The sequence below is a fragment of the Drosophila melanogaster genome, chromosome 2L, assembly GCF_000001215.4.
Source record: "Drosophila melanogaster chromosome 2L".
Lineage (NCBI taxonomy): Eukaryota > Metazoa > Arthropoda > Insecta > Diptera > Drosophilidae > Drosophila > Drosophila melanogaster.
Genome location: NT_033779.5, coordinates 8,010,918 through 8,026,907, shown reverse-complemented (window position 1 = coordinate 8,026,907; position 15,990 = coordinate 8,010,918). Strand labels below are relative to the sequence as shown.

The following is a 15,990-nucleotide window of genomic DNA, read 5'->3' as shown; positions in this document are numbered from 1 at the left end:
AGTGAGTTTGTTTAGAAGCCGTGGAAAAATATCACGCAGAATCTTTTGAATTTTTTTTATATAAAAAATGTTTACGTATTAATAGTATTATTTACAACAAATAACTTATGAACTACGAAATACAAAAGAAATAGCCTAAGCTATTACATCGGTGCGCCTGCGTATGATGTTGCTGCTTCGGTGGCTTCCATTCGGCTGCAGCAGATCCTCCGGTCGTGGCTCAATCTCGTAGTGCCTATAGCCATCCACATCGTCCAGTTCCTTGGACGTGAATTTGGCTAACATGGTGCCACGCCCCGCGTAGGGCGGAGTGTACTTGAAGGTAGCCGCCGCAGTGCCACCCACTGGAATTTCAGCGATCTGTAAAAATTTTAATGTTATGTTAGTTAGTTGAAAATCCTTGAAGGACTTAATCTGAACTCACCTTGAACTTGAGAGGCTGCTCGATGCCAGGACCCTCCACTGTGAACACACCCTTGTGCAGCGGTATGGGCAGCGGGTTCTCCAGTCGCAGAATAACGTCCAGCTCCTTCTGGGCCACAATGGCAGCCTCACCCAGCTGGAACTTAATGTCCGGCTTGCGCACACGGAAATCATCCTGGGCATAGTAATCATAGTCGGTGTCCTTGACCTTGGCGGCCGCCGAGATCTGGAATGCCGCCTGCGAGGACAACTTATCGTAGTATTCCTCGAAGATCACCTCCATGCGAACGTAATCGCTGCTCTTGGGCTCCAATTCCAGTTCAAAGCCCAGTGTCTTCACCTCCACGGCACCCACTCCCGTGTAGAGCACGGCATCGCAACTGATCTGACCCGTGGCCATGTGTGTGCGACTCTCGCTCTTGTTGCTCACCTTCAGGACCACACTGAAGCTCTGCCCAATCTTAATGTCGTCCTTTAGCTCCATATCAAATTCAATATCATTGAAATTATCATTCAGATAGTATCTACTGAACGCATGTCGGGATTGCTTGAGGGCCTTGAGCATGGTGCTTCTCTCCTCCTCGGAGCGCTCGGCATGCTTATACGTATCGGTGATGTCCTCCCTTTCCCATTTGAGTACCGCTTTCGTGCTGATGAGATGCCCTATGGCCAGCGTATCCTTCCTGAGCAGCTTAAGCGGCTGGCTGGGTCCATTGTAGCGCCAATAGAGCTTATCCGCATTCACCTCCGCGAAGACGAAACCACCATCGAATGGTCGCAAGATGTCACCGTTTTTCACCGCCGCAACGGAGGCGGGTCCCACGCGATACATATTATCGGAGGCCTCCTGCGGAGTGGCGTCCACCACCTGCCAGCCATCGAAGGTCCCGTGCTCACCCACGCCCAAATCCGGTCTCTGCATCCAGAGCTCATTCCACACGTGATAGTTCCAGATCGAGTCCGTGGTCTCTGCATCCAACTTCTTGTTGTTCGCGTCGATGAACACGTCCACGGTGAGTGAGGCCTGTGTATCGTGGGCGGAGGAGTAGCAAGTGATGATCCTAGACGGTATTCCCAGACTCCTGGCAATGGTGGTCAGAACACCGCTGAAATTCCAGCACTGTGCAAACTTCACCGACTTCTGGGTCTTGTAGAATTGCTGAAGAATCTCCACGGACCCAGTCCACTTGGTGGGTGCCACGCCGCCGGAGAAGTCCTCTGACCAGTTGCCCAGCAAAACACCGTCATCATCCACCGAATTCACCAGTGCGGACAAGGCGCGAGCAACTCTCACGGGATCGCCTCTGTAGGCTGGCGGAATCCTGCCCACCGTACCCAATACCTTTAGGCTGCACTCGAGCACATGTCGTTCGAATTGCCCGATTTTCCAAACCGATGGACGCAATCTGTTGTACGATCCCCTCCAGATGAGCGTGGTATCGTGCATCACGTACTCCTTGCGCTGATCACGATCCTCCAGATACACCTGATCATCCGGACACCAGGGATTAAAGAGTACATAGATGGGCAACGGCAGGGGATAGCTTCGCGATCCATCGCCCAGCAGCTTCGTGTCGATGTCCAGTTTCCATTCCGTTACGGGACAGGTGGATGGTGGCTTGATTAGCACCGTAAGCGTTTGACCCTCATGCGATTCGATGCCGGCTCCCCATTCCAAAGTGTCGCCCAGATAATCGATGCCATCGTGCGGCACCAGGGCATTGAGTGTTCCATGACCGGGACTCGGCTTGGTGTCATCCGCTACTGTGAAAATGAAACTGATGGCATCCTTGCTGGGACTGTAGTCTCGATTGAAGTGGATCTTCAGCCGGAAGGGTTCTCCTCGTCGCACGACCAACGCTTCCTTGGCAGCTGCCGCATAGAAGTGACTCGTATGGTGCTCCTCATGGTTGTCCTCCAGGCACAGATCGACCTTCAAAACGCCCAATACTGCTGAGCTGGCGCCATCTGTTGGTTGAAATCAAAACTTGAGTTAGTCCAAGTATTTCATCTTTGTGAGTAATACAAGTAATAAGTATTTTCGGCAGGGTCTGAATAAAATCTGTCATCAATTAGTTCCCAATTTCAAGAGATATTTTTGCGTTGATTTTTTCCCTGTGGCAGCCGATGATCTCATACGGCAAATGTGCTGCTAGTTGTATTCCCCAAAGCTGCAGCATCAAATTGACTAATCGCCTTTAGCCATAAACATAACAAACTTGTGCCACAATGGCAAAAAGATCAATGCCAAGCCAATTAATTTTCGTAGTGGACAATAAAAGTGACACCAACGCACCACTAGAACCAACAGAAAATTTAAATAATATATGAAAACTAAATAAAGAAAAAATACTTTCAGCGCAGGGTAACAAAATAAAAAGTTGCAAAGTTAAAAAGTTATGGATGAAAGTGAAAATGGGGGCTCACTGGTTAATTAGATCAGATTAGAAAACAATACTTTTCATAAAAATGACTTTTAGTTTTTTTTTTTTGGTAACAGTTTGCTTTTTTGAAAGGGAGAATAAAGTATTTAATGAATGAAATTCAATTTACTGAGGTCACTGAGGGTCGCATTGCTTGAAATAAAAATAGATTTCTTCGATTTCTTCCTCATGAGCATCTACGGATTTTTTTTTTGAGCAATAAATAAAAGCATTTTTAGAGTAAGCTCTTTAAGTGGTAAAGCATCGAAAATAAATCGATTTTACTTGCAATTATGATTTATTGGGGCATTTGTTTCCACATGGCTGATCTGATCTGATCACCTTGTTCGGCACGTTTCATCTTCAATCAAACGTAAAAATAGAAAATTTTCTCAAATATTGCATTTCCAATTGCAGCAATATGCAAATAGATCGATCAATTTAAATATTTGTTTGCCTATTGAATGTTTTTAGTTTTGGTTTTTTTTTTTTTTTTTTTTTATTAATTTTTTATTATTTATTGAATCTTCCCTTTGTGTTAAGAGACTAACAATAAGTGTTCAAATCTTAATCTAACTTAATTAACTTTCACTTAGTGATAGTTTTTTTTTTTCATTAATGCCCTAATAAGTTTATTGCTGGGCTGGGAGGTCGTTGCGGTGCAGCCGGCTTTGACTGCATACTCGGATTAGTTTTCTTGCGAGGGGATTTGTATGGGTGGTCAGCTTTTCGTTATACTTCGTTTTTTTCTCAGCTATTACTTCGATTACTAATTTGATTTTTAGGTCTCTGTGTATGTTTTCGTTTCGAAGGTACCACGGCGCTCCAGTGATAATTCTCAGAATTCTTGACTGTGCTCGCTGAATAATGTCTATGTTACTTCTGGATGCGTTGCCCCACAGCTCGGAGCCATAAGTCCAGATAGGTTTTAAGACGGAGTTGTATAGAAGAGCTTTGAACTCCAGACTAAGTGGAGAGCGAGCATTTATGAGCCAGTGGAGGTTCCTTGCTTTAAGTTTAAGATGTTTCGATTTGGCTTCTATATGTTTGCGCCAAGTGAGCCGCCTGTCCAGATGAACTCCCAGATATGTTACCTCGTCGGCTTGTGGAATGCATATGTTATTCAAGACCAGTGGTGGGCATGTTTGTTTGTTTAAGGTAAAGGTAACCTGCTTGCATTTTTGAACATTTATTGAAATTCTCCAGTCGGCAAGCCATCGTTCTACAGATGTTAAGTGTCGGGATAGGAGTGCCGTGGCTTTTATTGGGCATTTCGAGCGACTGAGTATCGCGGTATCATCAGCGAACGTGGAGGTTGTTAGATTGTAGTCTATGGGGAAATCCGCCGTATACAGGGTGTATAAGATTGGACCCAGTACACTGCCTTGCGGCACTCCAGCTTCGATTGCGCAATCGCGTGAAGTGCTTGTATCGCATCTTATTGCAAACACTCTGTTATATAGGTATGACTTCAGTAGCTTATGTGTGTTTTGGGGCAACAGCTTGATTATTTTAAACAAAAGTCCATCGAGCCACACTCTGTCAAATGCCTGCGCGACGTCTAGAAAAATGGCTGTGCAGTATTCTCGATGTTCAAAAGCAGTACGAATTTCTGACGTGATTCGGTTGACCTGTTCGATGGTTCCATGTTTTTCTCTAAAGCCAAATTGATGTGTTGGAAGTGTGTTGTTTATTCTAAGATGAGGGCTAATCCGAAGGAGTAGCATTTTTTCAAACAGCTTTGAAAGACATGTTAGTAAGCTTATCGGTCTATATGATGATGGCTGCGTTTTATCTTTTCCTGGCTTTGGAATCATTACTATGGTCGACTTTTTCCATTTTTGAGGGAAGTATCCAAGCTTGGCGATTGCGTTGAACAACAGGCAGATGTGAAGAATAGCACACTTTGGGAGTTCAATGAGCATTCTTGGAGTTATTAGGTCGTAGCCAGGCGATTTTCTTGGGTTCAGTTGCTCTTTGATAACCTTTGCTAGTTCACATGGTCGGAATTCAAAGGGTTCTTGAGGATCTAGATTGGCTGCTATTAAAGGAGGGAGAATAAATGTGTTGGTAGAGGGATTTGGTCGGAATACATTTTGTAAATGGTCAGCGAAAGCACTGGCTCTTTCTTCATCACTTCGAAACCAGGTGCCAGAGGGACTTCGGAGTGGCATAATTGGCGCTATTGGAGTCTTTAGGTTTCTGTGAGCTCTCCAAAGAGGGTACTTAGTGCTGGTGGGAGAGAGTTGCTCGATATATGAACGTTGGCTGTTTTTTTCCTCTTGTTTGAGAGCATTGGTAAGCCTGCGTGTGGCTATCTTAAGCATGTGCTTAGTAATTGGTGATCTATTAGACTGCCAATCCCTTCGTAGGCGTCGTTTATCTAATACCAGCCGCTCGATTTCGCGATTAGTTTTGATGTAGTTTGGTTTTGCATACGTCACTGGCGGGGTTGAAGCCTTTGCAGCCGAAACTAAAATGTTTTCAAGAGTTTCCGTTGACTTGTCTATATCCTCCTTTGTAGATAATGCCGTCGTTAGTTCTATGTGTGAACAGACATACTTTTGATACCTTGGCCAGTTTGTTCTAAAATTTGTGAGTCTATACGGTGGGTCGACGATGTGGGGGCGAGTTAGCATATTTAGAAAAACAGGTGAGTGATCTGATGATAAATCTGCTAGTGCTTCGGCGGTGACCATGTTGCGGGGGACATGTTTAGTAATTGCAAAATCGATCAGGTCTGGGATTTTTCTTGGGTCTGCTGGCCAGTATGTAGGCTTACCCGGGGATACATAGTCTAGCTTGTTTTCTGGCTTCGTAAGCGCATTGTACAATTGCTTACCCTTTGGCGACACAAGTCGAGATCCCCAATGGGTGTGCTTGGCGTTATAGTCACCCGCTGCGATGAACCTGTCACCTAGTGTGTTAAAGAATTCCATGAATTGATCCTCAGAGATTGGAAAGCGCGGTGGGCAGTAGACTGCGGCTAGAGTCGTTGAACCATTGTTGAGTTGTAAGGCTATGGACGTAGATTGTAAGTAGTTTTTGTCAAAATTGTTTAAGTGGTGGTGTTTTATGCGATTTCTGATGAGTATTCCAGTGCCTCCATGAGCTTTACCATCTGGATGATTTGTACCATAGAACAAGTATCCTGGTATATGAAAATTGTTTTTATTTGTGAGGTGCGTTTCTGATAGTAGCATTACGTCGATGTTTTTTTCGTAAATGAACTGTGTGAGCTCTTGTGTATGCCGTGAAACGCCATTTGCGTTCCACAGAGATATCCGTAGGGAAGCCATTATGGGGATTTTGAAGATACAAGAAGTTGAATCAGGATATTTTGGTTTTTCATGAGCTCTTGCAAAGTATTTTGCATGAACGTCATGAAGTCTTTCATGCTTTGCTGTAGGGATAGCATCATAGCTTCGATGCCACTTTGTTGTGTTTGTTGGATGTTTGTCGGTGTATGTTCGGAATGAGCAGTTCTTGTCGGTGGGGCGGGCACTTCTAGTCCGGATTTTAGGGCGCTAGCGAAAGAAATTGTTGGAGTAGTGCTTGGGACAGTTAGGGGTGGTTGAAAAATCGGTTGCGGAGAGTAGAAATTGACTTTGTTGTATGTATGTGCTGTGGCAATACGTTTGTTTAGGCGGCTCTTCAATTCTTTGTACACCACACAGCCTCTGTAGTTTGCAGTATGTTTTTCCCCGCAGTTACTGCATTTCTTCACAGACTTATCGTCCTTGTTTTTGGGGCAGTTTGCGGTAGTATGAGGTTCGCTACAGACAACACATACGGACTTAAGGGTGCAGTATGCCTTGGTGTGGCCGTATTCTTGGCAATTAGTACATTGAACTGGATTGATACGTTTGTGCGGCTCCTCCACGGTGATCCTCCGATGTAGCAAGTACTGTAAATTGTATATTGGGTGCACTTCGTTTTTCTTTAGTGCCTGGAGCTCTGGTTCGAGTTCTATTTTGAATAGTGGCTGCGGAACTTTGTCTTTGTTTAAAATATTAATAGCTGTCTTTGCAGAAAAGTTTTTGGCCTTCAGAGCCTCAATTATCTCAGCTGGTGTCACTGTTGCTTCAATGCCCTTAAGTACTACCTGTAGCCCTTTGCAACTTTTTAATTGGTATGTGTAGTAGTTTTTACCAGCATCATTTAGGTATTTAGTCACTATACGGTGGTCTGCTTCTGTTTGGATCTGTAGTTTTATTTCATGAATATTTCCTTTTTTAAGTGGGATAATGTGGAACTTGCTGTCACCAATCAAAGCAACGAGTTTATTTACAAGTGCATTTGTACTTTGTTCTCGTATGAAAATTGGTGGAGGCCTGGTCTTTTTTGGTTCCCCTACCGTTTTTTCGTTGGGTTGTTCGGTCGCAGAATCAGCCAAGATAGCATATCGGTTTGAATTATTTACTGCAGAGTTTTCATTGCCGTTGTTGGTTCGATTGATTTTGGGTTGATTACCTGCCTTATTGTTTTGAGGGCTGAGCTTTCTCTTGATTTGGATGTAGCGATCCATGCCAGTCTGCACAGTCGAAATCGACTTCTGCTTTTGTTTTGATTCTTCTTTACGTGCATTATTGTTGTTGCAAACGGTCAGTGCTGCTGAATTATTTACAGCTGGCACAGCGATAATTAGTTGGGCCGCTGACGAAGTTGATGTTGTGGCAGTTGCCAGTGAGGTCACTGCACTCGTTATTGCAGTGTTACAGTTACCCGGGACGGTCGTTTGGCGCTGCGAGAGGAGCGGGGTAGGAGAGGCGGTCTCTTCGCTCCACGACTTGTGAGCCGAAGCAGGCAGAGAGGGAGAGCAAGAACGCGGTCTGTCGTTCGCTGAGGGCAAAAGTTTCGAGTTAGTTGAAGGTGAGGGTGCTCGATCACCGATTTGCGGTGAGACGAAAGAAAAGTATGCATTGTTGCGTTGTAAAGAGAGCCGGCGCTCGTCTTGTTCACATTGTCGCTGAGAACGTATGTCGTTTTGATTCATTGTTCTAAGTCCACATATAACAATTACCAGAACAATATGGAATAATTATTTATTTTAGTAAATAATTACTATAGTCAATAATTGTTAGTTGTGCAAACTGCACTTTACACTTTGTGTTTAACTTTCACTATACTGTTGTAGTTTTTAGAACTTGCTATTCGTAGCTTGAAAGAAACACGTCTCCACCCGAAGACTGTGGAATGCTGTAGTTTTGTTTAAGCGCATATTTGTGTGAATTTTGCAAAAATAGTTGTTGTAATTTATAATTTATATTTCCTTTCTTAATAAATAAATAAATAGTCAAGTTTATGTTTGAGTTTTATGATTTATATTTTAAGTTATTTCAACTGCAACACCAGCACCACGACCTACTCACAGCAAAAAACGTACAAGAAGGAAAGAAGGAATAAAAAGAGTGGTATTCTCTTACAATATGTTTTATGGCATAAAAGGTGTGGCCATTCATATCAAATATAAAGTAGTGTTGTTTAACGTTATTTTTGTAGGTTGAATAGTATATTCCAACACGCCCCCTCAAAAATAACGTCTATAATTAAAAACATAACAATAATATTCATTAGTAACTATCAAATGTGGGTGGTGTGCATTCTGGGAAGTGTTAACTGATCCAGCATTTGCTGCGAGGATACGGGGAAAACCCAGAAAAACCCGATCAGATCATTGTAACAAAATATGTTTACAGGAATTTAAATTTGAAAAATATATATAAAAATTTCATTCAGCATTCGATTGGTCGTCTTGCAGCAAACCCAATTTGTCTCGTAACTCCACAAATCTCGCAGCAGGCAACGGTTTTGTAAATATGTCAGCCAGTTGATTCTCTGTAGGAATATACTCAAGACAAATCACATTATTCTGAACTTGCTCTCTGGCAAAATGATATTTAATATCAATATGTTTAGCTCGTTTATGACATGAGGGGTTGTTTGCTATGCTAATACAGCCTTGATTGTCTTCGTAAATTTTAATGGGGTTTTCTAGTTTAATGTTAATACTAGTTAATAAAAATTTAAGCCATAGAGCTTCTCTCACGGCTTCAAATAGGGCCATATACTCAGCTTCAGTTGATGAGGCTGCTACTGAGTTCTGTCTCTTTGTATTCCAACAAATGAGATTAAAATCAAACATTTTGAATAAATACCCTGTTGTACTTTTTCTATCAATTTCACTACCAGCCCAATCAGAATCCACATAACCAATAATTTTATTTTCAAATGCCAAGTTCTTTTTAAAAATCAATTTCATATCGATAGTGCCCTTCAAATATCTAAGAACTCTTTTTAAGTTCTGCCATAATTCGGAGTTATTTTTGCTACTATATCTGCTCAAGATATTTACTGCAGTAGTTAAATCTGGGCGTGTACAAAGCATTATGTACATTAAACATCCTATGAGGCTACGGCATGGGGTATTGCAGTCTTCATCTGAATTAAGTAATTCATAATTTATTTTACTAGGTAAAGGAGTACTAACTGCATTACAATTTTCCATGTTAAATTTACTTAAAATTTTTTTAACATATGCAGATTGGCTTAAATAGATTTTATCTTCCTGCATCTCTATCCTAATTCCAATAAAATGTTTTATTTCATTTAGGTCAGTCATCCTAAACTTTTCCATTAAATACCTTTTGAAGTTATTCATTCTTGTCATATCTCCTGTAGCTATAACCACATCATCTACATATAATAATACATATATGTTTTCATTGATGTTACCTTTGTCTAAAATATATATACAGCGATCAACTGAAGAGTTTACAAACTCACACTCTTTCAATGCTTGCTCAAATACTTCAAACCAGCATCTAGCCGCTTGCTTGAGTCCGTAAATTGCCTTATTCAATTTACACACATTGTCACTATTACACGATATACCTTGAGGAAGTCTCATATAAATTTCCTCTTTTAACGTGCCATTTAAGAAAGCTGTTTTTACATCCATTTGATGGACTTTCAAGTTATACTGTATTACTAATGACAATATAAATCGGAAACTTGAAATTCTAGCTACAGGAGCAAATGTCTCTTCATAGTCTATTTGGTATTTTTGAGTGAATCCTCGTGCAACCAATCTAGCTTTGTATCTAATTGGATTTCCAAGTTCATTATATTTAACAGAAAATACCCATCTGCTATCTACAATATTTTTGTTTTCAGGCCTTTTTGTAATTGTCCAAGTATTATTAATTTTATGAGCATTTAACTCTGTATTGATGGCTTCTTCCCAAGAAGATTTATCATCCCTATATTGAATTTCATCAAATGAATTTGGGACATCGTTAAATATAGTGTGAGCATTTAGAACAACTTTATTTAGACTATTATCCTCTTCATTATAGGATATCTGAGGCTTAGTCTTTAATCTCTCACTTCTTCTATTAATAATTTCTATGCCATCATTTTTAGTTGGATTATCAATTCCAATTTCTTTTAAGTGCTCTGCTGTTTCACTTTCCCTACTCTCATTCGGGTTGCCTGATCCCTTACTTTCATTCAGGTGATCATCTCGCTTTCTTTTCTTACTCTCATTCAGAAAATATTTATTACTTTCCTTACTATCTTTCAGGAATTGTATGTTGTCGCATTCCTTACTCTCATTCGGGAATTCTGTTTGTATTATTTTCCTACTGTCATTCGGAAAATTTTTATTTTCACTTTCCTTACTATCTTTCAGGAATTGTATGTTGTCGCATTCCTTACTCTCATTCGGGAACTCTGTTTGTATTATTTTCCTACTGTCATTCGGAAAATTTTTATTTTCACTTTCCTTACTATCTTTCAGGAACACTGTTTCAAATTTAACAGCTCTAGAATTAACCATATTGGTTTCATCGACAACAACATCTCTTGCGACAATAAATTTTTCATTTACAGCATCCCACAACTTAAAACCATTGGGTTCATAGCCCACAAAAATACTTTTAAATGATTTATCATCAAACTTTCCTTGTTTGTTTTTAATATGCACATAAACAGTTGCACCAAACACTCTCAAATGTTTTAAGTATGGCTTCTTATTGTGCCACATCTCATATGGGGTCTTTGAACTATCAACAAGTGCTCTGCTAGGAATTCTGTTGATTAAATAAGTAGCAGTTAATACTGCTTCGCCCCAAAAGCTTTTATCTAGCTTTGCACCACTAACCATGGTTCGAGCTTTTTCCGTAATGGTTCTTATCATTCTCTCAGAAACACCATTTAACTGAGGTGTATGTGGCACTGTTAAGTGATAAGAAATTCCTTTCTTAACACAAAATTGTCTCATCTCATTTGACAAGTATTCTCTACCATTGTCAATGTATAAGTACACAACCTTTAAATTAAAATGAGCTTCACTCTTGGCTACAAAATCTTGAAACATGCTAAACACATCAGATTTATATTTAATTAAATAAGTTACACAATAATGTGTAAACTGATCAACAAAGATCACAAAATAATTTTTATCATCTAAAGTAACTGGAGTAATAGGCCCACAGACATCTGAGTGTACTACAAAAAGTGGTCTTTTAATATGGGTCTTATCTTTCAATTGTTTAAAAGGAAGTCTTGCCTGTTTACCATTTAAACAGGGTTCACAAATTTCACATGATAACTCTAAGTTGTTTAGAAGACTTTGATCACTAAACATATTCTTTCGTTTTATTTCTAATAATTTGCCATCGCTTATATGGCCAAACCTCTCATGCCATAAACGAAAATTATTTTTATGCTTAGCATTTATAGAATATGCTTGAAAATTGATCACAGGTACATTGTTTAACATACCTGAATTTTTGACAACCATTAACCCATTTTTCGAAATGGTTACACCGCTTTTGTCAAATTCGATCGACATTCCTGCCTCTTGGAGACGCTTTACGGACATCAAATTACCAGCAGCTTCCTTACAAAAGAGTACATCCTCCAGTGTAATCTCATGGTCATTCCGTAGTCGGACAATACCACGCTTAGTGGCATAAATAAATTCGCCTTGCTTGGCCACTGCAATCTTAAGTGGAGGCACAACCTCCACACTGTCGGTATACAGCGACTCATCATTTATAAGATGGTCACTAGCACCAGAATCAAGGACAAACCCGCAGTTGTCCATCACTGAAGTATTATTCACTTCTTTTACCATAAACGCAATGCCGTGTGATGTTGCAGTTTGAACTTGTTTTTCATTTTCTTTATTTTTATTATTTAATATTCTTTTATAATGGAAACAATCTTTTTTAATGTGGCCTTCTCTGCCACAGTGGTGACACTTGACTTTATACTTTGAATTTCCCTTGAATATTTTCTTTGGTTTAGTTACCCGATTTTTAAACAAATTATTTTTATAAGTGTTATTATTGTTGTGCACGATCGCGTTCATAACTTTCTTGCTTGTATCGTTGTGGTCATTTTTAATTTTAATTTCTTGATCCAGCAATCTATTTTTCACAAACGCCAATGTCAAATTTTCTTCAGATAATGTCTCTATCGCTGTAATAATTCCATCGTAACACGAAGGCAATGTGATCAGTAGATGAGAAATTTTATCCATCTCTTCTATTTTTGCACCAGCTGCCAACAATTCACTTATAAGTTCGTCAAAAATATGAAAATGGCTTAATAGTGACATCTCACTCGATAGCTTCAGAGAAAGCAAACGTTTTCGCAGCGCCAGTTGCGACGCCAAACTTTTTCGTTCATAAACGGCGTCCAAATTCTCAAGAATCTGACGCGCCGTAATGTCGCTTGTTGCGAAATTTAAAAACGAGTCGCTTAGGTACTCTATTATTGTACTTTTTGCACAACGCTCTGCCTTTTTCCAGGAGTCATCTACCTCGTTAGGCATTAAACCATCAACTACTTTAAGCACATCTTGCTCGGCTAAAAGAGCCCTAATTCTAAATTTCCAAATCGCGTACTTCTCGCCATCAAACGGCTTAATATTACGTTTAGCCTTGTCCATTTTTCACTCAAATTCTGAGAAGGAAATAATTTCACAAGAATGTGAAAAAAAAAGCTATTTCACAAGAATGTGAAAAAAATGCTATTTCACAATTTATTTTCACAATCTTTAATTCACAATTTAATTGTTTATTAGGCATGGACTGGGCCCATAACCTGTTGTAATTTATAATTTATATTTCCTTTCTTAATAAATAAATAAATAGTCAAGTTTATGTTTGAGTTTTATGATTTATATTTTAAGTTATTTCAACTGCAACACCAGCACCACGACCTACTCACAGCAAAAAACGTACAAGAAGGAAAGAAGGAATAAAAAGAGTGGTATTCTCTTACAATATGTTTTATGGCATAAAAGGTGTGGCCATTCATATCAAATATAAAGTAGTGTTGTTTAACGTTATTTTTGTAGGTTGAATAGTATATTCCAACAATAGTGAATAGTTGAACCGCCCAAACGTGTCAAATCGCGCAAAATGCAAATTGAAAGCGGAAATAGAAATACGCAAAACAAAAGCAAACAAAATGAAGTCATAGATCAACAATAAAATCTATTAGGTAATATTATATAAAATTCCAATGATAAGGGAAAATAGATTTGTTCAAACAACATGAGTAATACATGCAGATCGTTAGTAATGATTTAAGCCTTGTTTTAATTATATATTTTGATCGACAAATTCACAAATGAAATCTAGTTGAATGAAGTCATCTACAATTGAAGTCAAATAATTTTAAATAAATAGCATTAATTCTCGTGAATTGAGACAGCTATTTATGTCTATATACAATATATTTTCTTTGGGAAACCCTTTTGAACTCGTAAAACAAGAATTTCAAACAAATAACAAAACCGGAAAAAATGAAGTCATATACCGAAAAAAAAACCACTACCAAACCAATTAAAATCCCATTTTAATGATTCACAAATATTTCTAGATTTGACACACTTTATGTATTAATAAAATACATATTATTTTATGTCAATTTCGATGTACCTTCAAGATCTGCCGAAGGTCGTGTGTTGCGAAAAGGATTCACTCTTCGTGGCTGTGAATTTGGCCACCATCGCTGCAGCCAACTGGGCGTATAATTCCGATACCAATAACTCATGTGGCTTATTTTGGCTAATACGATGTTTTTTTTTACTGAAAGAAAACCGCTCTAAGCCGCAATTTATGTGTTACGGTTAACGAGAGGGGCTACACCGGTAATAGCCACTAAAGAAGAATCAAACTAACGGAAACTGCGCTCTATAAGATATTGTATCTATGGGATGCACCCGAAAGATCTTTCGATGTGAACAGCGCGACGCTTTGAACTTAACTGATCGCAAATTGGCTGTGCCATAAGTTTCAGTTTCGTGTGTGTGGCTCTCAACAATTCTCTAGGTATTTCTCTGTATCTCTGGCTCTCTGAGTTCTCGTGGCTTATTATTAATTATAGACGGGAAGCTGAGCTTCGGGCCAACTGCGATGGACCCGTTGTGGCCACGAGACTGTGGGCTGTTTTGACCAGCAACTACGTCATCGTTCATTGGCAACATCTTCGATCAACATGGTCATTAAGTGAGCATAGAGTGCTCTCCAGCAAAAGCCAACATCGATTTGCATTTGCGATTAATTATTCATCATTTCGTTGACTGTTTACCATCAGTTATTGTTTAAATATTACATTTTTGGCGCTACTAAACTGCTGTGTAAGCTATCTGCCAATCAACAGGTGCGCTGCTTCATGCTTTGTTTATTTTAATTTAATTTTCGAAATTGCAGGTATGAAATGAGCAATTTGGGGGGATAGAAAAAAACTACACCGTGGGCAGCGCGTCTATGAGTGTCTAACACCCACGGCTATAAAATTTGCATTCATAAAAGGCAAATGACTATAGAACAAATGCATAATTGTTTGGATCGGTGCCATACACTATAAAGTAAATCAATTTTCGACGTTGGTAAGCGGAACGCAAAGATAAAATCGAATTTAACGGCCTTAAAATATGTAGTAAAACAATTTGAGACTCAATCAATTTCTCTAATCAAACTTAAACGTTGAATTCGAGGTCTTAGTATTCAAAATACATCTAGATACGTTCTTATGTAAAATTCAAATTTGTTGTTTGAATTATAAAAACTGTTTGTAGGCTATGTACAATAGTACATTGTCGAATTAGTAAGGTGTTAAGATCGATGTTTTTATTTATTTGGCGATTGAAACCAACCTGTTTTGTCGCCTTGTGGAATGCCCGTAAAATAGTTGGCATTGGCATTGCGTATACGCAGCGTTGACTCCTCGTTGTCCTTAGATGTACACCACTTCCAATCGCCGCACTTTTGGCAACACGATAGTTTTTGACCCATGTCTCAAGTCGAACTACACACCCAGTTATTTTTCAAATGCTGGCGTATTCTGACTTTATCTATTGGGCAAACCGGTTCGCCTTGGCGATGATAAGCCTTACTTTGTTGATTCTCCGATGGATTTGTAGGATTGGTATTTGAACTTCGGAATATTGCTGCTACTCTAGAACCCAACAATTTCGCTGTCCGCAATTAACTGGCGTGTCATTTTTTGGTTAAACTGCTCGCGCGGAATGCAAAATCGAGGCAGTTTAAATTGTAACAGCTGCGATCACGTCATCGCCGTCGATGGCGTTGATTCGAAGCGGTCTATTAAGCTCCAACATTCGAATGATACTGAATACCGAATCGATCGGTCGTCTTCTCCCAACTATTCACATTTTACATACCATATGCCATGTGCCTGTGGTGGGTCAACGGTGTCACTTAGTTGATGGCCTCGAGTGTCCAAAAAGCAGAGATGCGTGTGTAAATTGATCAGCTTTACGGAATAAGTTGCAGTTGAATCATTCATGATTGACTTTGATTGCTATCAAATTGATTGACGACTATCTTAGTTAATTAATTAGTTTGAGTTATCATGAGTGTGCTAAAGGGGCGTGGTTGGGTTTAAATCTTTGTCAGTTCTGTCAACACAGACTTTAGATTTAGTGTTTTGCGTAATGGTTATTTCCTGGGAAGATACACTTTGAGAAATAAGCACTTCATATGTTCCTTCATTGTGACCTTGACAAGGTTATACGAAATTTACATGCATTTCTAATAGAGGGTTTGTCCCCAATATATAATCAAATACATAAAAATGATAAGCAAATATTTTTTATTAA

At 39.4% G+C, this 15,990-nt stretch overlaps 1 protein-coding gene across 2 annotated transcripts, besides 2 other annotated features; it reads right to left on the bottom strand.

Annotated features, from left to right (window-relative positions):
• Window positions 1-9: 9 nt before the first annotated feature.
• Tg (Transglutaminase) lies at window positions 10-15,503 on the bottom strand. 2 transcript variants are annotated; one of them, NM_135330.2, is made up of 3 exons: window positions 15,025-15,503; window positions 425-2,391; window positions 10-360 (listed from the first exon to the last, which is right to left on the bottom strand). In NM_135330.2, exons 1-3 carry the CDS (start codon window positions 15,161-15,163, stop codon window positions 136-138), a joined length of 2,331 nt encoding a protein of 776 aa, NP_609174.1. In that variant the 5' UTR covers window positions 15,164-15,503; the 3' UTR covers window positions 10-135. The 2 variants fall into 2 exon arrangements, with proteins under 2 accessions (NP_609174.1, NP_723332.1); NM_164778.2 differs by lacking the exon at window positions 15,025-15,503 and adding an exon at window positions 13,805-14,136 and having other exon boundaries at window positions 59-360.
• Window positions 3,329-8,048: a mobile genetic element.
• Window positions 8,094-13,239: a mobile genetic element.
• Window positions 15,504-15,990: the final 487 nt, after the last annotated feature.

Coding starts and splice junctions, on each gene's coding strand:
- Tg (NM_135330.2), bottom strand. CDS start 15,163: ATGGGTCAAAAACTATCGTGTTGCCAAAAGTGCGGCGATTGGAAGTGG. Junction 2,392..15,024: donor TCCACAAGGCGACAAAACAG/GTTGGTTTCAAT, acceptor TTCAACCAACAG/ATGGCGCCAGCTCAGCAGTA. Junction 361..424: donor AGCAGCCTCTCAAGTTCAAG/GTGAGTTCAGAT, acceptor AAATTTTTACAG/ATCGCTGAAATTCCAGTGGG.